The sequence below is a fragment of the Balaenoptera ricei genome, chromosome 3, assembly GCF_028023285.1.
Source record: "Balaenoptera ricei isolate mBalRic1 chromosome 3, mBalRic1.hap2, whole genome shotgun sequence".
Taxonomy (NCBI): Eukaryota; Metazoa; Chordata; class Mammalia; order Artiodactyla; family Balaenopteridae; genus Balaenoptera; species Balaenoptera ricei.
This window is the reverse complement of record NC_082641.1, coordinates 164,795,905-164,815,461: the sequence shown is the minus strand read 5'-3', so window position 1 is coordinate 164,815,461 and position 19,557 is coordinate 164,795,905. Positions and strand designations below refer to the sequence as shown.

The 19,557-nt window shown below is 40.4% G+C and overlaps 1 protein-coding gene and 1 pseudogene across 2 annotated transcripts in view; both read right to left on the bottom strand.

Annotated features, from left to right (window-relative positions):
• Positions 1-19,557, bottom strand: part of RNF130 (ring finger protein 130) — a 101,399-nt gene that overhangs the window by 13,474 nt on the left and 68,368 nt on the right. For both annotated transcript variants that reach the window (XM_059917891.1, XM_059917890.1), the window contains exons 4-5: positions 8,291-8,362; positions 6,330-6,412 (exon numbers count right to left, since the gene is read on the bottom strand). In XM_059917891.1, the coding sequence (XP_059773874.1) occupies positions 6,330-6,412; positions 8,291-8,362 (155 nt within the window). The remainder of the gene's footprint in view (positions 1-6,329; positions 6,413-8,290; positions 8,363-19,557) is intronic.
• On the bottom strand, positions 13,765-14,510 carry LOC132363957 (rab-like protein 2A; annotated as a pseudogene).

Sequence of the window (19,557 nt, the reverse complement as noted above, 5' to 3'; positions counted from 1 at the left end):
ACTATAATCAGAGTCTCTGGATAAGATAGAATAAATTTTGAGAAAGATATCAAATTGAACCATGGTATGCCTTTTAAACCTTGTTAATTTATAATTTATATTTAGCTTATAAGCAGTTATATGCCCCAGTTTTAAAATGCAGTTTTGATTTTAAAAAGTAGGAGATCTAGAAAACTCACTTTTTTTAATTGGGATTTGGAAGAAACACTCACGCTTACAGCTTCAACCCAAACAACCTAACATCACTTGGTAGCCTTGTACCCATTTCTTTGGGGTAAGAATAAAAATCTTGACAACGAAATATATTAATCTGGTCTGAAACTTACAGATAATGCAATGAACCAGAACCTCATCATCCTTGAAAGCTTTTATTTAAAACTGAAGGTTTTTACTTAAGAGGTGAAAGTCATCAAACCATAGGCAAGACCTAAATTCATTCAGTATACACAGTGCACTGTCACGTCTGTTTCCTGTTCCTTGCATCCAAGTATGAGTGTACTCCAAAAGGGAGATGAAGCCTCCTTACCACAGGGCTGCACCAAGGGCGTGTTCTCAGAGATGGGGTTCAGTCCCCAGCAGCTGTGAACTGTGCCAGTGCTGGCTGTGGCCCAACAAAGACTAGAACAAGGCCTCTAGTCCTTTTTGAAGACGTATACCCTTTAGGTCTGACATAAATGACAGATCCTCCCCCTTGCAAGGGTGCATCTGTCTAATATCTGGCGTACTTTTTGGAAGGCCTATGGACCACTGAGGGTTTGGTCAGTGTTGGGTGGCTGGGAAGGTGCTCTAAGCCAGTTCTATGTAGTGTGGACCATGGACTTTGGCCAGTTGGCAGGTGACAGAAGAGATAAGGTTTTGTGATCTCTGATGCAGCTGCTTTGGTGTGGGGCAGCTGACTTGAGCCGGCTGTTTGTGGAGACCTTGGTTTAAGCCAGCAGCGGTGGCCTGGCTTTCACCTTCCCACTCTTACCAGCGTTTTTGCTTTCCCCTTTTCTTATTGTCTGGTCTTTTCTATTACTGGTTATTCAGAAAGGAACAAAATGGTATAATCCTATATTTAATTTTTAAAGCTGCGTTAAGTTGAGTGTTCTCTATTTATCTGTTCTTTAACCTTAGTTATAAATGGATTTCTCTTATGTTGGGGTTCTTAATTGTTTCCTTGGAGGTTTGCTGATCTAAAAGAAAGTATCTGGTCCCCTGCTGTGGGGCACTGTAATGAAGGAAAACAAAGACTAACTGGTTTTCTAGGGACAAGCTGAGAAAGAAAGCCTCCCCTCCTTAGCTGACTCAAAATCACAAAGAAGTATTTTCTTTCATAAAAAAATAACTTTTCCTTTTGACTATCTGTTTACCCCATGGCTTTCCTACCCCCAGTCCCCACCCCAGCCAGTGATCCATCCCTCCCTCCCTCCCACACTCCCTCCTCCATCTGTGCTGTCTTTCCAGGTTCCCTACAGTCCAGCTCCTGCACCTGGCCCAGAGACCATCAGTCCGATTCCCACAGCACATCTCCCTCTTCTGAAAACAAAACCTGACAACGTTTGTCTTCACCTACTGGCCCTTCTGACACAAGCCTATCACTCTGCTTCAGGTCACTGACAGAACTGTGGTGAAGAGCTGCCCTGTACTTGTTGCTTCTTTTCTTCGTCACCCATTGTTTTTACCTCTTGCTTCTATCTCCTCCTCAGGTCTACTGTTTTACCAAACTCCACATGGCCTTCCCTTCCTCCTAGGTAAAGTTCTGCTACTACAACACTCTGAGCCTTGACAAACTGCCCTTTCTGACTCCCAGCTGTCTCATCTGAACACTGCGGGGTTGGGGCGTAGTGGGGAAGGTTGCCTGCCATCTACCTTGTGAAGCTGTTTGGAGCAGTAAGTGAAAAACTTAGAAAAGGCACCAAGGGCATGCAGATGAAAGGTGTCATTAAACATACATTCAGGCAAAGTAACGTCAGCATTTCACACGATATCCTGATACGTGGTCAGAACACTTGAGTGTGCCTCAGGTCCCAGCAGCCCAGCACCAGAGTGACCTCGTACAAGCTTGCAGACATACCACAAGCATGCGCGGACACCTCAGAGGGCGGCACCTGGGGCCAGCCAGACCTTGAAAAGAAGCTCCCTTCTCACTTTTATAGATAAAGACTTGAATAATAAAAATGCACATAAAAGCAGAAGAGGGCCCAACATATTTAGGGCTGAGTGGTGTACGGGAATGGAAAGCAGGTGATGTGCTGACGAACAGTGAAACGTGAAAAGGATAAGCGTATCAGAGCTTCGGCAAAAGTCCTTTATTCCTATTAGAAATACTTTGGGATACAGAATGTGAAACGTATAGAACATGAAAGGAACCAAACCAATAATACTGAAATACGATGTTTTCCCACTCTCCTACTTCCCACGTACACCATAAGCTAGAGTGATCAGAACAACGGCTGGGGGTGGGGTGAGGAGTCTACATTGAAGGTGAGTTGTTTTCACAGCTCTGCAGCCTCTTGGTGCCGTGCAAGAACCTGGCAAATATAAAAGGATCCAGGATTATTAAAGGTCAGAGCAAATAACTCTTCTCCCTGAACTGGGACCGGCAACAGACACTGTTGAAACAGGCCCTCCCTCTGAGGAGGGGGCATCACGGTAATGCCTCTGCCAGCAGCCAGATGACTGACCCATCTTAGCTCTCGAAGTGGCATCTTAGACATACGGTCATCCAAGCTGCAGAACTCTACTTCTGAAAAGTATTTTTAACCACTAAAAATTTTGTGGCTGACCTTTAAGTAAAAGAGGTCTAAATAAAGTGCCAGTTTTCCAGTTTCTAAGATGTGTTGGCTAACATCCAAAGGATGATCAACTGTAATCAACTGCCACAAGTAGGAGGTCCCAAAGCAATGCCAACTGCCATCTGTCCACAGTAAATTAACATGACAGAAGGTAAAAAGTAAAGGTCATGCAACAAAAAGCCAGCAATCCATGAGAGGTTTGCTATCTACAGAAAGTCTTAGTTCAGTCTTGGGATAGGCTTGTTAAAAGGAAGGACAGACAAAGGCATCTGGGCTTTTCTTCTCCCCTTACTCAGGGGTAGAAGGGACAGTGAGTGCAGATGCTTTCCAGAGTCTGGCTGTAAAGGGGAGAAGCTGTAGAGTGGTACAGCTTTGGAGATGGGTTTGAAAGAGAATTATAAAAACTGGATAGAAAATGCTTGAGCATGATGAAATGCTGGTGGGTAGAGACAGAAAGAACAAAAACTGGAGGGAGCAGAGAGTCAATACAGCAAGGTCCCCAAGGAAGGGAAGGTGTTGGCACACAGAGGCCTAGGTTGAAAGAGCACAATAGAACCAAGGAGGCTGTCCTCTCCATCCTAATGGGAGGGAAGGCTGCAAGGGTGGGTGTGGAGGCAGGTACGCATGAAGGCTTGGGGACAGCAGGCTGGGAGAATTTCAGCTGTCTAACAGCCATTATTTTCTGTGAGGTTTATGGTGAAGTTACCTGATGAGAGTGAGGAATAAAGGGATGAGTTAGGGTGTTTAAGGAGAATGAATACACCTGGATGTGCTGCTTGAGGAGTAGGGAGAAATGACCAGGGAAAGAGAGAGGCTCCGGGCAGCGCTCCTGGCCCAGCTGGAGGAGGGCTGGTTGGAGCCCCACGGGAGGCAGGGAGGTAGCAGAGCTGTCTGGCAACCAGAGCTAAAGGGAGACATAGCAGAGTCACACCTCGGCACAGTTTTAAAGACCTATAGACAAAAGAGGAAGGGCAGAGTATCTCAGGCAGAGGGAATAAAGCAAGTAGCGGCGCAAGAGTTAATTCAAAGGTACTTGAGAGGAATCCACTGGAAAACAGAGGCTTGGAGAAGATTTGGAGTAAAGATGAGTATTTGTGTGGAGCCATCCTCTAGGTCAGTGGCTCTCAACCGGAGACACCTGTGATTGTCACAACTGTGTGTGTGGGGTGCTATTGGCGCCTAGTGAGTGGAGCCAAAGATACTGCTAAATAACCCACAATGCACAGGCAGCACCCCAACCTGCCCAACAAAGAATTATCTGGTCCCAAATGTCCACAGTGCCCAGGTGGAGAGACCCTGCTCTAGGTCAAAAGTTGTCAACTTGGGTCATACAAAATGTTGCTTGATGTGCAAAGTTAGTCTTTACTACACCTGAGAATCATGCTGTTGTCACCATTTCAGTTAGGTGAAATGTTTTTTTGCTGAGCAGGCTGTGCAACACAGAGAAAGCTACAACCTGCTTCAAAGCAAAAGGGGAAGTCAGGGCAGTGGGAATGTATAGTCTAGACAAGGATCTAGGAATAAAAGACAACCAAGTGAGCAGTGCCCTAATTACAGGTGCACAGAGATGCCGTTAAGTTTGCCAAATTCTAATACTGGAAAGCAGACCACAAACACAAAGGTTGAGAGCCCTCCTCTGGTGGAAGGTGCAGCCATAGAAATGGCTGAGATCAAGCAAAGCTCTAGACTTCAATAGATGGTATGGCCTTGCAGCATCAGAGTCACCCGGGTACTTAATAAAAACACACATGCCCGGGGATCCCCTCAGGATTTGTTTCTGAAAGCTCCTCACTGATTCTGATTTCCGGAAGAAAAAAAGAGAACTAAGAATGAAACTCTTGAGAAGCCAATGCTTGAGGGACAGGGAGAATACGGAGCAAACTTCCCAGCATAATCTATTTTCAGCTGAGGCTCCCCTGAGGAAAACAGTGCCACCTTATTAATAAACCATTAGTGGTTTTGGAAGCCTTCGTTCTTAGGTCCCAGATGCTTCCAAGGGCCCCTGGACTGAGATAAGAAGACAGAGAATTTTGAAAGACTCGGCTTCTTCCTGGCTATTCCAGTGTCAAAAGAAATCTGTGCAGGTAAAAACAACTTTTAAAAGCAAGGAAGAGCTGATTATGCTTTATAACGTAACCTACTAATCTTTCCCCTGATCTGCACAGTTGACCTTTGAACAACCTAGGGGTGGGGTGGGGTGGGGTTAGGGGTGCTGATGCCCCATGCAGTTGGTAATCCACATATAACTTTACCGTCAGCCCTCCGCATCCGCAGTTCTGCACATTCAACCAACTGCTGATCATGTAGTACTGCAGTATTTACTACGGAAATAAGTGGACCGGTGCAGTTCAAACCCGAGTTGTACAGGGTCAACTGTATTTGTATGTGTATTTCCTTTAGCCTCATGTTTTTAGACTGGAAAAACTGTAATTACATAGTTTAATTTTCTATAGCACAGCTTACATTTAGTTTTACAGATTTCCCTTTTTATGTAAACTAAATGATTTGACTTCCTGAATCTTTGTTTTCTGTTTCAGTATATGGAATTATTCTTAAGTTTTGATTAAAAAACCCCAGATCTTTCTAGGCTCAAAATATATAACTATGTGAATAAGTAAACTAACACCAGTAGCCTCATGCAGACAACTACTACTAATTATTCTATTCATTCACATGTTCCGTATTATTAGAAGGCAGGAGTTATGTGGATGTCTTTTAAAAGAGAAGGGAGAAGGAAGAGGAAAAGTCTTCTGATTTTAGGCTTCTCAGTAGGTGACCTCATATTTTTCCAGTCAATGCTCAGAATTGTGTATCTTAGTGTCTCATACTCCCTAGCTTGGCATAGCACCATGGTAGAAATCCACATGCTCTTTTTAGGGCACCAGAGTACAGGCGAACATCCTCCTTTTGGAGGGAGGCATGTGGCCCTACATAAAGAGCAGGAATAATACAGAGGCACACCTTTATATTGGCTCTGCCATTTCTGACTTGTGTGACCCTGGCAGCTCTACTATTGACTTCGCCATCCTTTACTGGACAATGGGGAGAGAGTAGATGTAAACTGCACAGAGCAGAGTACCTGACGTGGGACAGGCACACAGCACATACCAGTCCTCCCCACTTTACACAGCCAAGGCTCAAAAAAAGATTTGATCTAAGTCCTAGAGTTCTGGTACTCAGCACCAAGTGAACACTGCTGAGGCTTTATCAGACAGCCTAGTGATGTACTCTGATTTAAGAAGGAGAGGAACAGTGGCTAGTTCTGAAACCCACAGAAGTCACAGAAATAAAAATTCTTGACCTTAATGTTTTTAGGCTACTGATGTGCCTGGAGGTTAGGCCCCTGTGTTTCTCATAACTAGAAAAGGCTTTGCAATCAGTTCTTGCTGAGGCACACGGCTCACCACTATGTGCAGTATGCAGCTGGGCCTCTGCCTACCAGAAAAGCCGTGGGTAAGGTGGCTCTCAAAAGCAAGTGGATACCCACTCTGAAAGGGAGATGTACAAATCACATTAGTATCATTCTATTTTAAACGAAGAAAGTTGACATACTTGCAGGGGAGAATCCGGACAACATCATTCTGTTTATAGCTTTCTATGCAGACTGCACAATGATCAAAGTCTGGGTCTGTTTCCTGAAATGAAAAGCACAGCAACAAAAGTTATACGCTAAAGCTATAAGTACCTAAATGGAGGAGATACGATCCAGCTAAGATTTTTCCTGTGGCAACTGTGGTAAACAGGTGATTATAAAGTGAAAGGTTATAAAAAAAATGTAACGTTTCCATTTGCTTAACTGTATTGACCCAAATTGTAATTAAGCCAGTCTATTTTGTTTTTAAACTATGGTGTAACAATTAATACTAATTCTGTTTGTGAAACATCTTAGAAATCAGAATACTAATTTTTTTCAAGATTCAAATCAGCTATCACCTTGGACCATCTAGTGCTGCATCACTATTCTAGTCTGAGAAGGTTTTCCTCATCAGGACGCTCATCTGACCACACAGTTAAGTACAGGCAGAAAAGATGGTCGAGCCCGCAAAAGACTCACCCCAAGGATGGGAGCTGTGCATCTGGTCATAGATTCGGGGTAGAGAACAGTCATGGACTCAACTCTATACTAGGTCTTTATCAAGGGTCAGGAAGAGTCAGCCAGGTGTTTGGTCACCCAGGGTAATTGATCTCCTTCCTCCTCTGGATTGGGGAAGGGTTCCCCTGCCTTGTCATTAAACAGAGCACTACCAGGAAAGGCTACACTATTTGCTGTGTCACTGCCCCTTGGACTGAAACTCAGTAGGGTAACTCTTGACAGGTCTAGGAGGTACAAATTAAAAAGTGTTGGCTTTAATAAGGAAAGATGGTTTTGTATTAGCATGGGGGACAAAGTAGGATGGGTAGGTTGGATGAGCTCCAGGGAAGTTCAAATTAATGTGGCAGCTGAAGGCTACCAGGTCAAAAAAGCATTTATATCAGTGACCACTCCTCTGGGGTTAAAGTACAGCTGTTGTGATGCTGCTTATATTTTCTGCAAGTGTTTTTACTTTTTTCTTTCTTTATAGTGTACCATGAAGTTCACTGAAAATGTTTCTACCTTCTGGAGCTGTGTCAAGGAAAACTAGATGTGGGGTGTCAAGGCAGTGGGAATAAAAATGAGTAAAGTCAAGAAAGCGGTAAAACTTAAGACGATGGAGAATCACCTGTAATTATCCTTCCAGAGCTCTTTGCTAAAAAATGAGAGTTGGTTTTGGGGCAGAAGACAGGTTTGGTTTTATAACTTCAGAGATGCAATTTCTTCATTCTAGATAACCTTGAATATATTGAACACAGGGTCTCACATTAAGTTGCTGTTTTGTCCATAGAGAGCAGAAGCAGGGCTCTACCTAATTTTGAGATCTGACTGGAGAATTCGGGTCAGGAATCTCAGCCATAGATAGCCTCTATCACTGCCTCTCTGATTCATTCCCCCTAAGCCACTAGACCCAACCCTAACAAACTGCGCCCTTCTTTCAAACCGCGCCCTTCTTTCAAACTGCTTAGCCCACTGTACAGAAAGCACCTTGTTAACCAACACTCCCTTGAATGTGGGTCTCTAGTTCTCCAGCTAACTGGTGAAGAACTAGAATACAGAAGAGAGAGGCAAAGTCGCATGAAGCACAGGAAGAGAATGCACATTCCTGGCTACTTAAGAGTTCTTCCCCAAAGTATGCTAGGTTTTAGCAGAAGAAAACTGTTGAACACCACAGCTAGGGAAACCGTAAGTAGTCCGGTGATGCTAATGATGACAGGAGCATTTAAAATCCAGGAAAATTAGAGAACTGTATGGAGGGTCTCTGAATGACAGGCATACTAAGAATAAGATTTCAAAGAGAAGCTAGTTTAGATAGTATGCTTGGAGAAAAAGAATAATCTAACAAAGGAGACACAAATGGTTAGGGTATACTCCCGCCCACCAAATCAAAAGCAAAATACTTTACTGTTTTTATAGTGTTAAAGTGATTTCATTACTGTACCTTATCACCTTTTTTCACTGTTCTGGTTGTTAATTTGCTGATGGCTTTCTTGGCTGCATCTCCAAGACGACGCTATGAAAATTGCAAAGGAAAACAGACATTAAGTGTAAGATCTCTGGATGTTCTTTTTTTTTTCTGATATTTCAGCTAACTTTATTTTATTAAAATTTTTAATTGAGGTATAATTGATATACACATTATATTAGTTTCAGGTGTACAAAATAATGATTTGATAGTTGTATGTTTTGAAATGATCACAATAAGTCTAGTTAACATCTATCACCATACAGAATGTTTTTCTTCTTGTGATGAGAACTTTTAAGATGTACTCTAGATGATGTTCTTTATTTTAAAATAATTAAATGTATAAAGTCCCTATTATCCTACATTACTTTCCATGTCATATCATATGAGAGGATTCTAAAAAAGTAATTAAAAAACGAGAAAAACTGGCAGTTTTCCCATAGATTTAGCATTCTGGTAAATAAATGTATATAGTAAAAAAGCCAGGTGTCATAATCACCGTTGCATTTTGTATCTAACAAACATTTGAAATATTACAGCATTATCAACATCTAGTTCTTGTACATGTCAGAGCTACTGCCACTGTTCTAATAGCTTTCCTATTCTGCTCCAAGGATGACCATTATTAGATATATAAGCTCTGTCTTTGTGAAAGGACACCTCTAAAGCTCCTTAAAATTGCTTATCATATCACTGTGTGGGAGAAGGGATGCAGTCATGACCTCTGCTTCTGACTCTGCCACTGCTATGCTCCGTGATCTTAGAAAGGTGCATTTACCTTTCCAAGCTTGAGTTTTTCTCATTTATCTAAGGTTAAGTCAGAAAATCTCTAAGGCTGAATTTATCCAGCATTTTGCAGACACTGCCAACACTGTTAGACACCAAGGACCCAAAGATGAAAAGACAGTGTACCCCTAACCTTGAAAAGCTAACTGAATTGGAAAGCAGACCAGTAAACACATTTTCATCAAGTGCCGTACGATGGAGCATGCCCAGGTGGTGTGGCAGCACAAAGAAGGCAAAATAATGCAGGTGGGGTGGGACAGGGCAGCAGAGGACTGCCAGGGAAGGCTTTGAGAAAATGATGCCTGAGCTAAGACTTGGAAAAGTGAGTAGGAAGGAGTTAGATAAGGAAAGCATTGGGATAGGAAGGGGGATTCTGGACAAAGGAATAGTCTAGTAAAGACAAACAGGTGTGAAGCACAGGTATGTGAAGGAAATTACAGTTCGATATAACTATAACTAGGGTAAGCGTATATTACTCAAATTAGAATATTTTGAGAGTCAGAGGGCCCTGTTAATAATTACACTGGGACAACAGGTGCAAACCAAGACTGTTCCAGGCACACTGGGACAGACGGTCACCCTGCATATAACCAGATCCTAAACTGTGGTGGGAGGCAGATGATGAGGCTGAAGGGGTATGGTGGGGGTTAAAACAAAGGGGACCTTGGATTCTACCCTGAGGATAAGACAAAAACAGCATAAAATTTTAGGAGGAATTTTAAAGTACACAAAAGAAACCGGAATTTAATGAACCTTTAATGTACTTATCATTGACTTTCAATTATCAATATTTACCTATATTCTTCATCTATTCCCCTCTCCTTATTGTGCTAGAGGATTTCAAAGCACATCACAAGCACTGTATGCTTTCACCCATAAAGTCACCCCAAGTGAACTATGTCTAACAGATACGGGCTTTTGTTTGGTGCCACTGTCTTATCTAACAAAATTAACAATAATTAATCAACATAATCTAACACTCAGACAATTTCCCCAGTTGCCTCCAGAACGCTTGAATCAGTATACAAAGTCCAAACATTGCATTTGGTTGCTATGTGTCTCAAGTCTCTTTTAATCTGAGTCCCCTCTATCACATACATGCATATATACATATACATGCATACATACATATATATATTTTAAATAGCCTTATGGAGATATAACTGACTTAAACTGCATAAAGTGTACAATTTGATGTTTTAACTTGACTATGAAACCATCACAACAATCAACATAGTCTATCATCCTCCCCAAGTTTCCTTGTGCCTCTTCTTAATCCCTTCTTCCTGCCACCTTTTCACTTCATCCCCCATGAACTACTTTCTGCTACTATAGTTTGTATTTTTGAGAGTCTTATATAAATGGAATGACAGTACGTACTATTTTGTGCATGCTTTCTTTCACTCAGCATAATTATCTTGAGATTAATTCACGTTGCTGCATGCATCAATAGTTCATTTCTTTCTTATGCTATGTAGTATCCCATTGTATAGACATACCACAACTTATTTATCCTTTTCCCTGTTGATGGGACATTTGTATTGTTTTCCAGTTTTGGCTGCAATGAATAAAGCTAAAAACAGCATTCTTTACTTTTCAAACAGCATACAGGTCTTTGTAAGGACTTATACATTCCTTGTGCTGGGGTAAACAGCTATGAAGTAGGGAAGATTGGCTAATATGGTAGGCGTGTGTGACTTTTTTTAAGAGACTGCCGAAGTGTTCGCCAAAGTAAGTGTACCATTTTACATTTCCACCAGCAGTGTATGAAAATCCCAGTTCCTCCACATCCTCACCAACACTTGGTATGGCCAGTCTTTTTCATTTGATTTTAACCATTCTAATAGGTGTGCAGTGGTATCTCATTGGGGTTTTAATTTGTATTTCTATAATGACTAATGATGTTGAGCATCTTTTCATGTACTCATTTGCCATCTGCATATTTTCTCTGGGGACGTGTCTGCTAGAATCTTTGGCCCATGTTTCTAGAGTTGTTATTATTGACTTGAGAGTATTTTACATATTCTAGAAGTCCAGTGTGCTACCCATTGTGCTACAGAGCCACTTAGAGAGTATTTTACATACTCAAGATATAATTCATTTTGCATATACTTTCTCTCTGGCAGAAGTTTTTAATTTTGATGAAGTCAGTTTATCAATGTTTCATTTGTTGATTGTGCTCTGGTGTCGTATCTAAGTAATCTTTGCCTTAACTCAAGGTTACAAGAGTTCTCCCTATTTTCTTTTCTAGAAGTTTATATGTAGGCCTTTATACGTAGGTCTCTGATCCATTTGAGTTACTTTTGCATATGGTTCAGGGTATGGATCAAAGTTCTTTTTTTCATATGACACATAATTGTCCCAGCACCATTTGTTGAAAAGGCTGTCCTTCCTCCACTGAATTGCCTTTGTACGTTTGGCAAAAACCTGTTGCCCATATACGTGTTGGTCTATGGCCAAACACTATTTTGTACCATGTATCTATTTGTCTATCATTAAGCAAATACCACACTGTCATGATTTCTGTAGCTTTGTAACAAATCTGAAATCAACTCCAATTTTTTTCTCCTTTTCCAATGTCTTTTTGGTTGTTCTTGATCCTCTGCATTCCCATATTAATTTTAGGTTCATCTTGTCAATTTCTATTAAAAACAAAAGCCTTCTGGGATCTACACTGGGATTGCACTGAATGTATAGAACTGGGAGAGAACTGACATCTTAACAATATTGAGTGGTCCCCCGAACACTGTATATCTCTCCATTTATTTAGTTTTTATTTTTCTCAACAATATTTTATAGATTTCACTGTATAGGTCTTGTACATCTTTTGTGAGATCTCTAAGAATTTCCTGTTTATGTTATTTCCTGTTTGATGCTAATGAAAATGGTATTTAAAAAATTCAATTCCCATTCATTGCTTGTATAGAAATAAAATTCATTAATGTATAATGATCTTGGGACTTCCCTGGTGGCACAGTGGTTAAGACTCTGAGCTCCCAATGCAGGGGGCCTGGGTTTGATCCCTGGTCAGGGAACTAGACCCCACATGCATGCTGCAACTAAGAGTTCACATGCCACAACTAAGGAGCCCACGTGCCACAACTAAGGAGCTGGCAAGCTGCAACTAAGGAGCCTGTGAGCCACAACTAAGGAGCCCACCGGCCGCAACTAAGACCTGGTGCAACCAAATAAATAAATAAAATAAATATTAAAAAAATAGTTATAGTATGGAAATATGTATGGAAATATGTTAATATAAATGTTTCAGACATTGCATGAAATTTCTAAAAATCTTATATGTTCTGGTATAATGTTGTAAGTAATAATCCTAGTTATTACTTTAAAATGTATATCTCAGAAATAACTAATTTTCTTGTCAACTGCATTATTATGAACTTTCATCAAACCTTTAAAAAAAAAAAGTTATAAAACTGTATAATGATCTTACATCTTGCAACCTTGTTAAACCCATGTTACTTCTAGTAGCTTTTTTATAAACGCCATCACATTTTCTTCATAGACAATAATGTCATCTGCAAATGACAGTTTTACTTCTTCATCTCTAATATGGGTACCTTTTATTTTTCTTTTTCCTTATTGTGCTGGCTAGAACCTCCAGTATAATGTGGAAACAAAAGTCATAAGAGCACACATCAATCTCTTGCTCCTAATCTTAAGAAAAACCATTTAGTCTTTCCCCTTTAAGTATGATGGTAGCTGTCAGTTTTTCATAGATGCCCCTCTTCAGTTTAAGGAAGTTACATTTTATGCCTACTTTGTTAAGAGATTTCTAAAATGTAATTCAACCCTTACTGTTAAAAAAAAAAACAGAAAAAAAATAAAAACAATGGAAATAATGCACAAGATGATCATAAAAACACATTAGTGAACCACAAGTACTAGAAAGAAGCGGAAAAGGCAGCAGGATGGTTCTTTTGCAGCCTCTGTCACCCAAGGAGACACAATGTCCATACTAGTCTTCAAAAAATGAGGGAAAGCCTCATATGATGAAAGAGGGGTTTTAAAGGTACCTCTTTAAGAAGTCAAGTTCTTGTAATCCAAATGGGTTTGGACCCAATGGCCTACTGACCTTTGACGTTTACCAACAAAGTTTGTGTACGGCCAGATCTGACACCTGCTTTCACTTGATTTTAATGGCAAATCTGTGCCTGTGGTCTTGGCTGTACCTACAAGAGCTCGTGAAATACCATAGGTGCTCAAAAATCTGTGGAGTGAACAGCTGTCTACTCAAAACCATTTTTTAAAAAGTTTGTTGGGAGACTAAAGAGGAAAAAGGATGGTAGGTCATGTGTAAAAAGGATGGAGGCTTCCCAAATTCCACGGGGATGGAAATGGGGGTAGTCAAGGATTAGAAATCATTCCCTTGGTGGAGATGCAATGAACGGACCCTGAGGTCAGTTCTGGGAGAAAAAAAAAAACTCACCTAAATTTCTAAGAGACACACAAAGCATGTTCCCTGATTCTCTTTAATGTCTGGCCATGGAAGGAAGGTTATAATACTGATCTCTAATTCTGCTTTACGGTCTAATGTGGACCTCTTACACCTGTTGAGGGAACTAGCTGGTGCTATCCCCATCCCTGTCCCTGAGTACAGGGGAGGGGACAACAACTGTGAGAGGGTCAGGTATCATGGGCCATGAAGTAGGGGAGGCAAATTGGATTGGTGGGTTTTCAGGAGGTAGAGTGGGAGATGGCTTGGAAGAGCTTCTCAGTTTTGAGATGGGCTCACAATTCTGCCCCATTGCTTCTTAGTTGGGCATATCCTCCTCCTTCTGCTCCTTCTATCCAAGTCAAAGTCCTCAAGCTCCTGCAAAACCTCATCCATGAAGTGTACAGGGTGTTCTAAGACACAGCCAACTGAACTGCATCATTGGAAAGCTTTTCACCATTGGTACCATCAGCAGTTGAGACAAAGTATGGGAGCAGGGAGAACTTCTGGGCAAAACTGAAGATTTTGGGGGTCACCTTTATGTCTGCATCATTTTTTTTGGCCACCAGATGCACAGGATCTCTGGCCTGAACTCCCAAAGCCCCATTTCCCAAGGTGCTCAGGTTCTTGTAGGTGACTTTCCTCTGACATCAAACACCACGATGTAGGCGTGGGCCTTGCAGTAGGAGGCATGTGTGCTCTGGAACTGCTCCTGGCTTGCTGTGTCCAAAAAGTCCACAAGGATGAGACCAGTAAGATACTGCCCACCATGGCCATGTGCTTATACAGGGTCAGGGTGTATGTGGACAGCTGCTGTGGCTGAAACCCATCTATGAAAAATCTCTCCATAAATTTGGACTTGCCCATGGTGCTGTCCCACTGGCAGATGATCTTCATGTTGTCATCAGCATCGTATTTCTCTTGGTTCAGCTCACAGGGTTTGGCTCTGTCCCGGGCCATTGGCTCCTGGCTATAGAGGGGCCCAGCCCAGGGGAAGGGACTCTTGTCACTGTCAGCCTGTTATTCCAGGAACCAGGCCCTCTGTCTGGCTCAGGGCCCAAGGAAGGCCTCAGAGAGGTGGTTCCCACATGCTGAGCCTGCCATCGGGGAGGCTTTGTCCTCTTGGATAGTCTTAGGTGAGGGCTGGAGAGACCAGGGATACTGCAGGTTGGCCAACCCTTGGCCAGCTGACCCCCAGGCCCTGCACACTGCCATCCCTGGACCCTACATCATCCCAGACACCTTGCTAAAAGTTTTTAATCAGGAATATATGCTGGATTTTGGTAAATGTTTTTTTCCTGCGTCTATTGAGATTATGTGGTTTTCCTTTTTTTGGTCTGTTAATATAGAAAATTATATTGATTAATTTTTTGAATGTTAAATCAACCTGCATTCTTGGGATAAATGCCACCTGGTCATGATGAATTATTTTTATATATTGTTAGATATGATTTGGTAAAATTTGTTTAGAATTTTAAAATCTATGTTCAAGAGGGATTCTGGTCTGTAGTTTTCTGTTTTGTAATGTTTTTGTCTGGTTTTGGTATCAGGATGATGCTGGCTTCATAGAATGAAATGGGAAGTATTCCTATCTTTTCAGTTTTCTGGAATTGGCATAGAATTGTTATTATTTCTTCCTTAAGTTTTTGTAGAACTCACCAGAAACCATCTGTACCTGGAGTTTTCTTTTTTCGGATAGTTTTAAATGCAATTTCCTTAATAGATATAGGGCTATTTAATTTATCTGTTCATCTGGAATGAGCTTTGGTCATTAGTATAGAATGACCACACTAATGGAATTCATCCATTTCATAGAAGTTGTCAAATTTATTGGCTTAAACTTGTTCATAAGATTTCCTACTATCTCTATAATCTGTAGCGATGCCATCACTCTCATTTTTTTTTTAAAGGTTTATTTTATTATTTATTGATTGATTGATTGATTGCTATGTTGGGTCTTCATTTCTGTGCTAGGGCTTTCTCTAGTTGCGGCAAGCGGGGGCCACTCTTCATCGCGGTGCGCGGGCCTCTCACTATCGTGGCCTCTCTTGTTGCGGAGCACAGGCTCCAGACGTGCAGGCTCAGTAGTTGTGGCTCACGGGCCTAGTTGCTCCGTGGCACGTGGGATCTTCCCAGACCAGGGCTCGAACCCGTGTCCCCTGCATTAGCAGGCAGATTCTCAACCACTGCACCACCAGGGAAGCCCTCTCATTTTTGATATTGCTAATTTGTGCCTTCTCTTTTTCTCCTGATCAGTTTGGCCAGAGGCTTATCAATTTTATTGATTTTCTCAAGGAACTAATTCTTTGAGTAATTTTCTCTACTGTTTTTCTGTTTTCTAGTTCAACAACTGCTGCTCTGATCTTTCTTATTACCTTTCTTCTGTCTACTTTTGGTTTAATTTGCTCTTCTTTCTCCAATTTCTTAAGGGGTAAGATGAGAGTATTAATTCCAGACATTCTTCTCTAATATAGAAATTGCTTTAGTAGCACCTTCAAAATTTTGATATATTGTGTTTTCATTTTCATTCAGTTCCAATGATCTTCTAATTTCCCTTTTGATTTCTTCTTTATCTCATGGGTTATTTAGAAGTTAGTTTCCACATATTTGGGGGTTTTCCTGTTACTGATTTCTAATTTAACTCCAGGAGGTCAGAGAACATATTTTGTGTAACTTGAATCCTCTTAAAATTTGAGACTTGTTTTATGGCCCAGAGAGCATTTCCAAAGAATGTATGTTCTGCTTTTGTTAGAGGGAGTGTTCTGTAAACATCAATCAGGTAAAGTTAGTTGACTATGCTGTTCAAGTCTTTTACATACTCAATGATTTTCTGTCTCCTTATTCTTTCAATTATTGAGAGAGGGGTAATGAAATCTCTGACTATAATTGCAGGTTTGTCTATTTCTCACTGCAGGTCTATCAGTTTTCACTTCATATTTTTTTTAGCTTTGTTATTACGTGCATAAATGTTAAAATGTATCCCTGGCAATAGGTTTGCTCTGAAATCTCCTGATATTAATTAGCCTCTTCAACTTTATTTTGATTTGTGTTGGTTTTGTGTAGCCTTCTTCACCCTTTTAACCTATTTGTATTTTTATATTTAAAGGTTTCTTACAAGCAGCATATGGTTGGGTCTTCCTTTTTTAATCCAATCTGTTAACCTCTGCTTTTAACTGGGTGTTTAGAGGGTATACTTTAATGTGGCTATTGATATGATTATGTTTATGTATATCATTTTGGTATTTGTTTTCTATTTGTCCCATCTGTTCTTTATTCCCTTTTCCTGCTTTTTTCTGTGTTGTTTAGGATTGAGTTTTTTGTTTTGTTTTGTGTTTTTACAATTTCATTTGTCTCCTTCGTTGGATTTAGCTATAACTCTTTGTAGTGTTACTTTAGGGTTTAAGTATGCATCTTTAACTTATCACAGTCTAATTTCAGGTGATTATACTACTTTACATATAGTGTAAGAGCCTTACGACAGTATTCTTTCATTTTATCCCTCTCAGCCTTTGTGCTATTGTTGTCACCCATTTTACTTATATAACTCCACTATATATTATCATATTTCTTAAAGCAGTTTTAAAAAAATTTGTTATTTATTTATTTATTTATTTATTTATTTATTTATTTATTGCTGTGTTGGGTCTTTCTTTCTGTGAGGGCTTTCTCTAGTTGTGGCAAGTGGGGGCCACTCTTCACCACGGTGCAGGGGCCTCTCATTATCGCGGCCTCTCTTGCTGCGGAGCACAGGCTCCAGACGCGCAGGCTCAGTAATTGTGGCTCACGGGCCTAGTTGCTCCGTGGCATGTGGGATCTTCCCAGACCAGGGCTCGAACCCGTGTCCCCTGCATTGGCAGGCAGATTCTCAACCACTGCGCCACCAGGGAAGCCCTGATATTTCTTTATACAGACAAATATCTTACAAATTAAAAATTTTTTTAATTGTGGTAAAAACATGTAACAAAATTTACTATCTTACCCATCTCTAAGCGTACACTTCAGTAGTGTTATATACATTCACATTTTTATGCATCAAATCTCCCAAACTCTTTCATCTTGCAAAACTGAAACTCTATATCCATTAAACATTCCCTCCTTCCACCCTCACCCCCTGAGTCTCTGGCAACCACCATTTTACTTTGTCTTTGAATTTGATTACTCTAGGTACCTCATGTAAGAGGAATCATACAGTATTTGTCTTTTTATGACTGGTTTGTTTCACTTGCCATAGTGTCCTCAAGGTTCCTCCACAATGTAGCATGTGTCAGAATTTTCTTCCTTTTTAAGGCTGAATAATAATAAGGCTTAATAATATTTAAGGCTGAGTAATATTGTATGTATACACTACATTTCCTTTATACATTCATCTACTGATGTACACCCAAGTTGCTTCCACTTTTGGCTATTGTGAATAATGCTGCTATTGGAACATGGGTATAAAATAATCTCATTGAGATCCTGCTTTCAATTCTTTTGGTATATACCCAGAAGTGAAATTGCCAGGTCATATGGTATTTCTATGTTTAATATTTTGAAGAACTGCTATACTGTCTTCTACAATGGCCTCACCATTTTGCAGTGCCTAAGGGTTCTAATTTCTCCTCATCCAAGAAATATTTTGTTTTAAAACATTAGCTCTAATGATTGTGAAGTGATATTTCATTGTGGTTTTGATTTGCATTTCCCTAATGATTAGTATGCTGAACATCTTTTCATGTGGTTATTGGCCATTTGTATATCGCTCTCTTTTTTGGTTGCTTTGGGCCTTAGTTGTGGCACGTGGGATCCTCGATGCGGCATGTGGGATCTTTTGTTGAGGCACGCAGACTTCTCTCTAGTTGTGGTGTGTGGGTTTAGGTGCCCCACGGCATGTGGGATCTTAGTTCCCCGACCAGGGATCAAACGCACATCCCCTGCATTGGAAGGTGATTCTTAACCACTGGACCACCAGGGAAGTCCCTGTATATATCTCTTTTTGAGAAATGTCTTTTTAAGTCCTTTGCCCATTTAAAAAATCAGGTTTGTTTGTTTTGTTGAATTGTGGGAGTTCTTTATATATTCTGGATATTAACCCTTGCCAGATACACGATTTGCCAATATTTTCTCCTATTCTGTGGGTTGCCTCTTCATTCTAATTTACTGTGTCCTTTGATGCACAGACATTTAAAATTTTGATACAGTCCAACTTATAATTTTTATTACTTGTATGTTTAGTGTCATATCTAAGAAGTCACTGCTAAATCCAATGTTATGAAGCATTTCCCTTATACTGTTTTATAGTTTTAGCTCTTATGCTAAGGTCTCTGACCCATTTCGAGTTAATTTTTCTACATAGTGTAAGGTAATGGTCCAACTTCATTTTTTTGCATGTGGATATCCAGTTTTCCCAGCATCATTTGTTGAAAGACTGTCTGTTCCTCACTGAATGATCTTGGCACCTTATCAAATATCATTTGAACATATATGTGAGGGTTTATTTCTGGGCTCTCAATTCTATTCCATTGGTCTGTCTGTATGCCAGCACCACACTGTTTTGATTACTGTAGCTTTGTACTAAGTTCTTAAATCCAGAAGTTTGAGACTTCCAACTTTGTTCTTGTTTTTCAAGGTTGTTTTGACTATTTGGACCCCTTGAGATTCCATATGAATTTTAGGATAGATTTTTCTATCTTTGCAAAAAAGTAATTGGGATTTTGATAGGGATTGCACTGAATCTGGGTACTACTGTCATCTTAACGATATTAAGTCTTCTAATCCATGAACATAGTATGACTGTCCATTTATTTGCATCTTTAATTTCTTTCAGCAACATTTTGTAGTTTTCAGTGTATAAGTCTTTTACCTCCTTGGTTAAGTTTATTCTTAAATATTTTACTCTTTTTGATGCTATTGTAAATGCAATTGTTTCCTTAATTTCCTTTTTGTTCAGTGTTAGTATACAGGATATATTCTGAAGGTAGATCTGAGAGAACTGATAGATTAAGTGTGGAATATGGGAGAAAGAAAG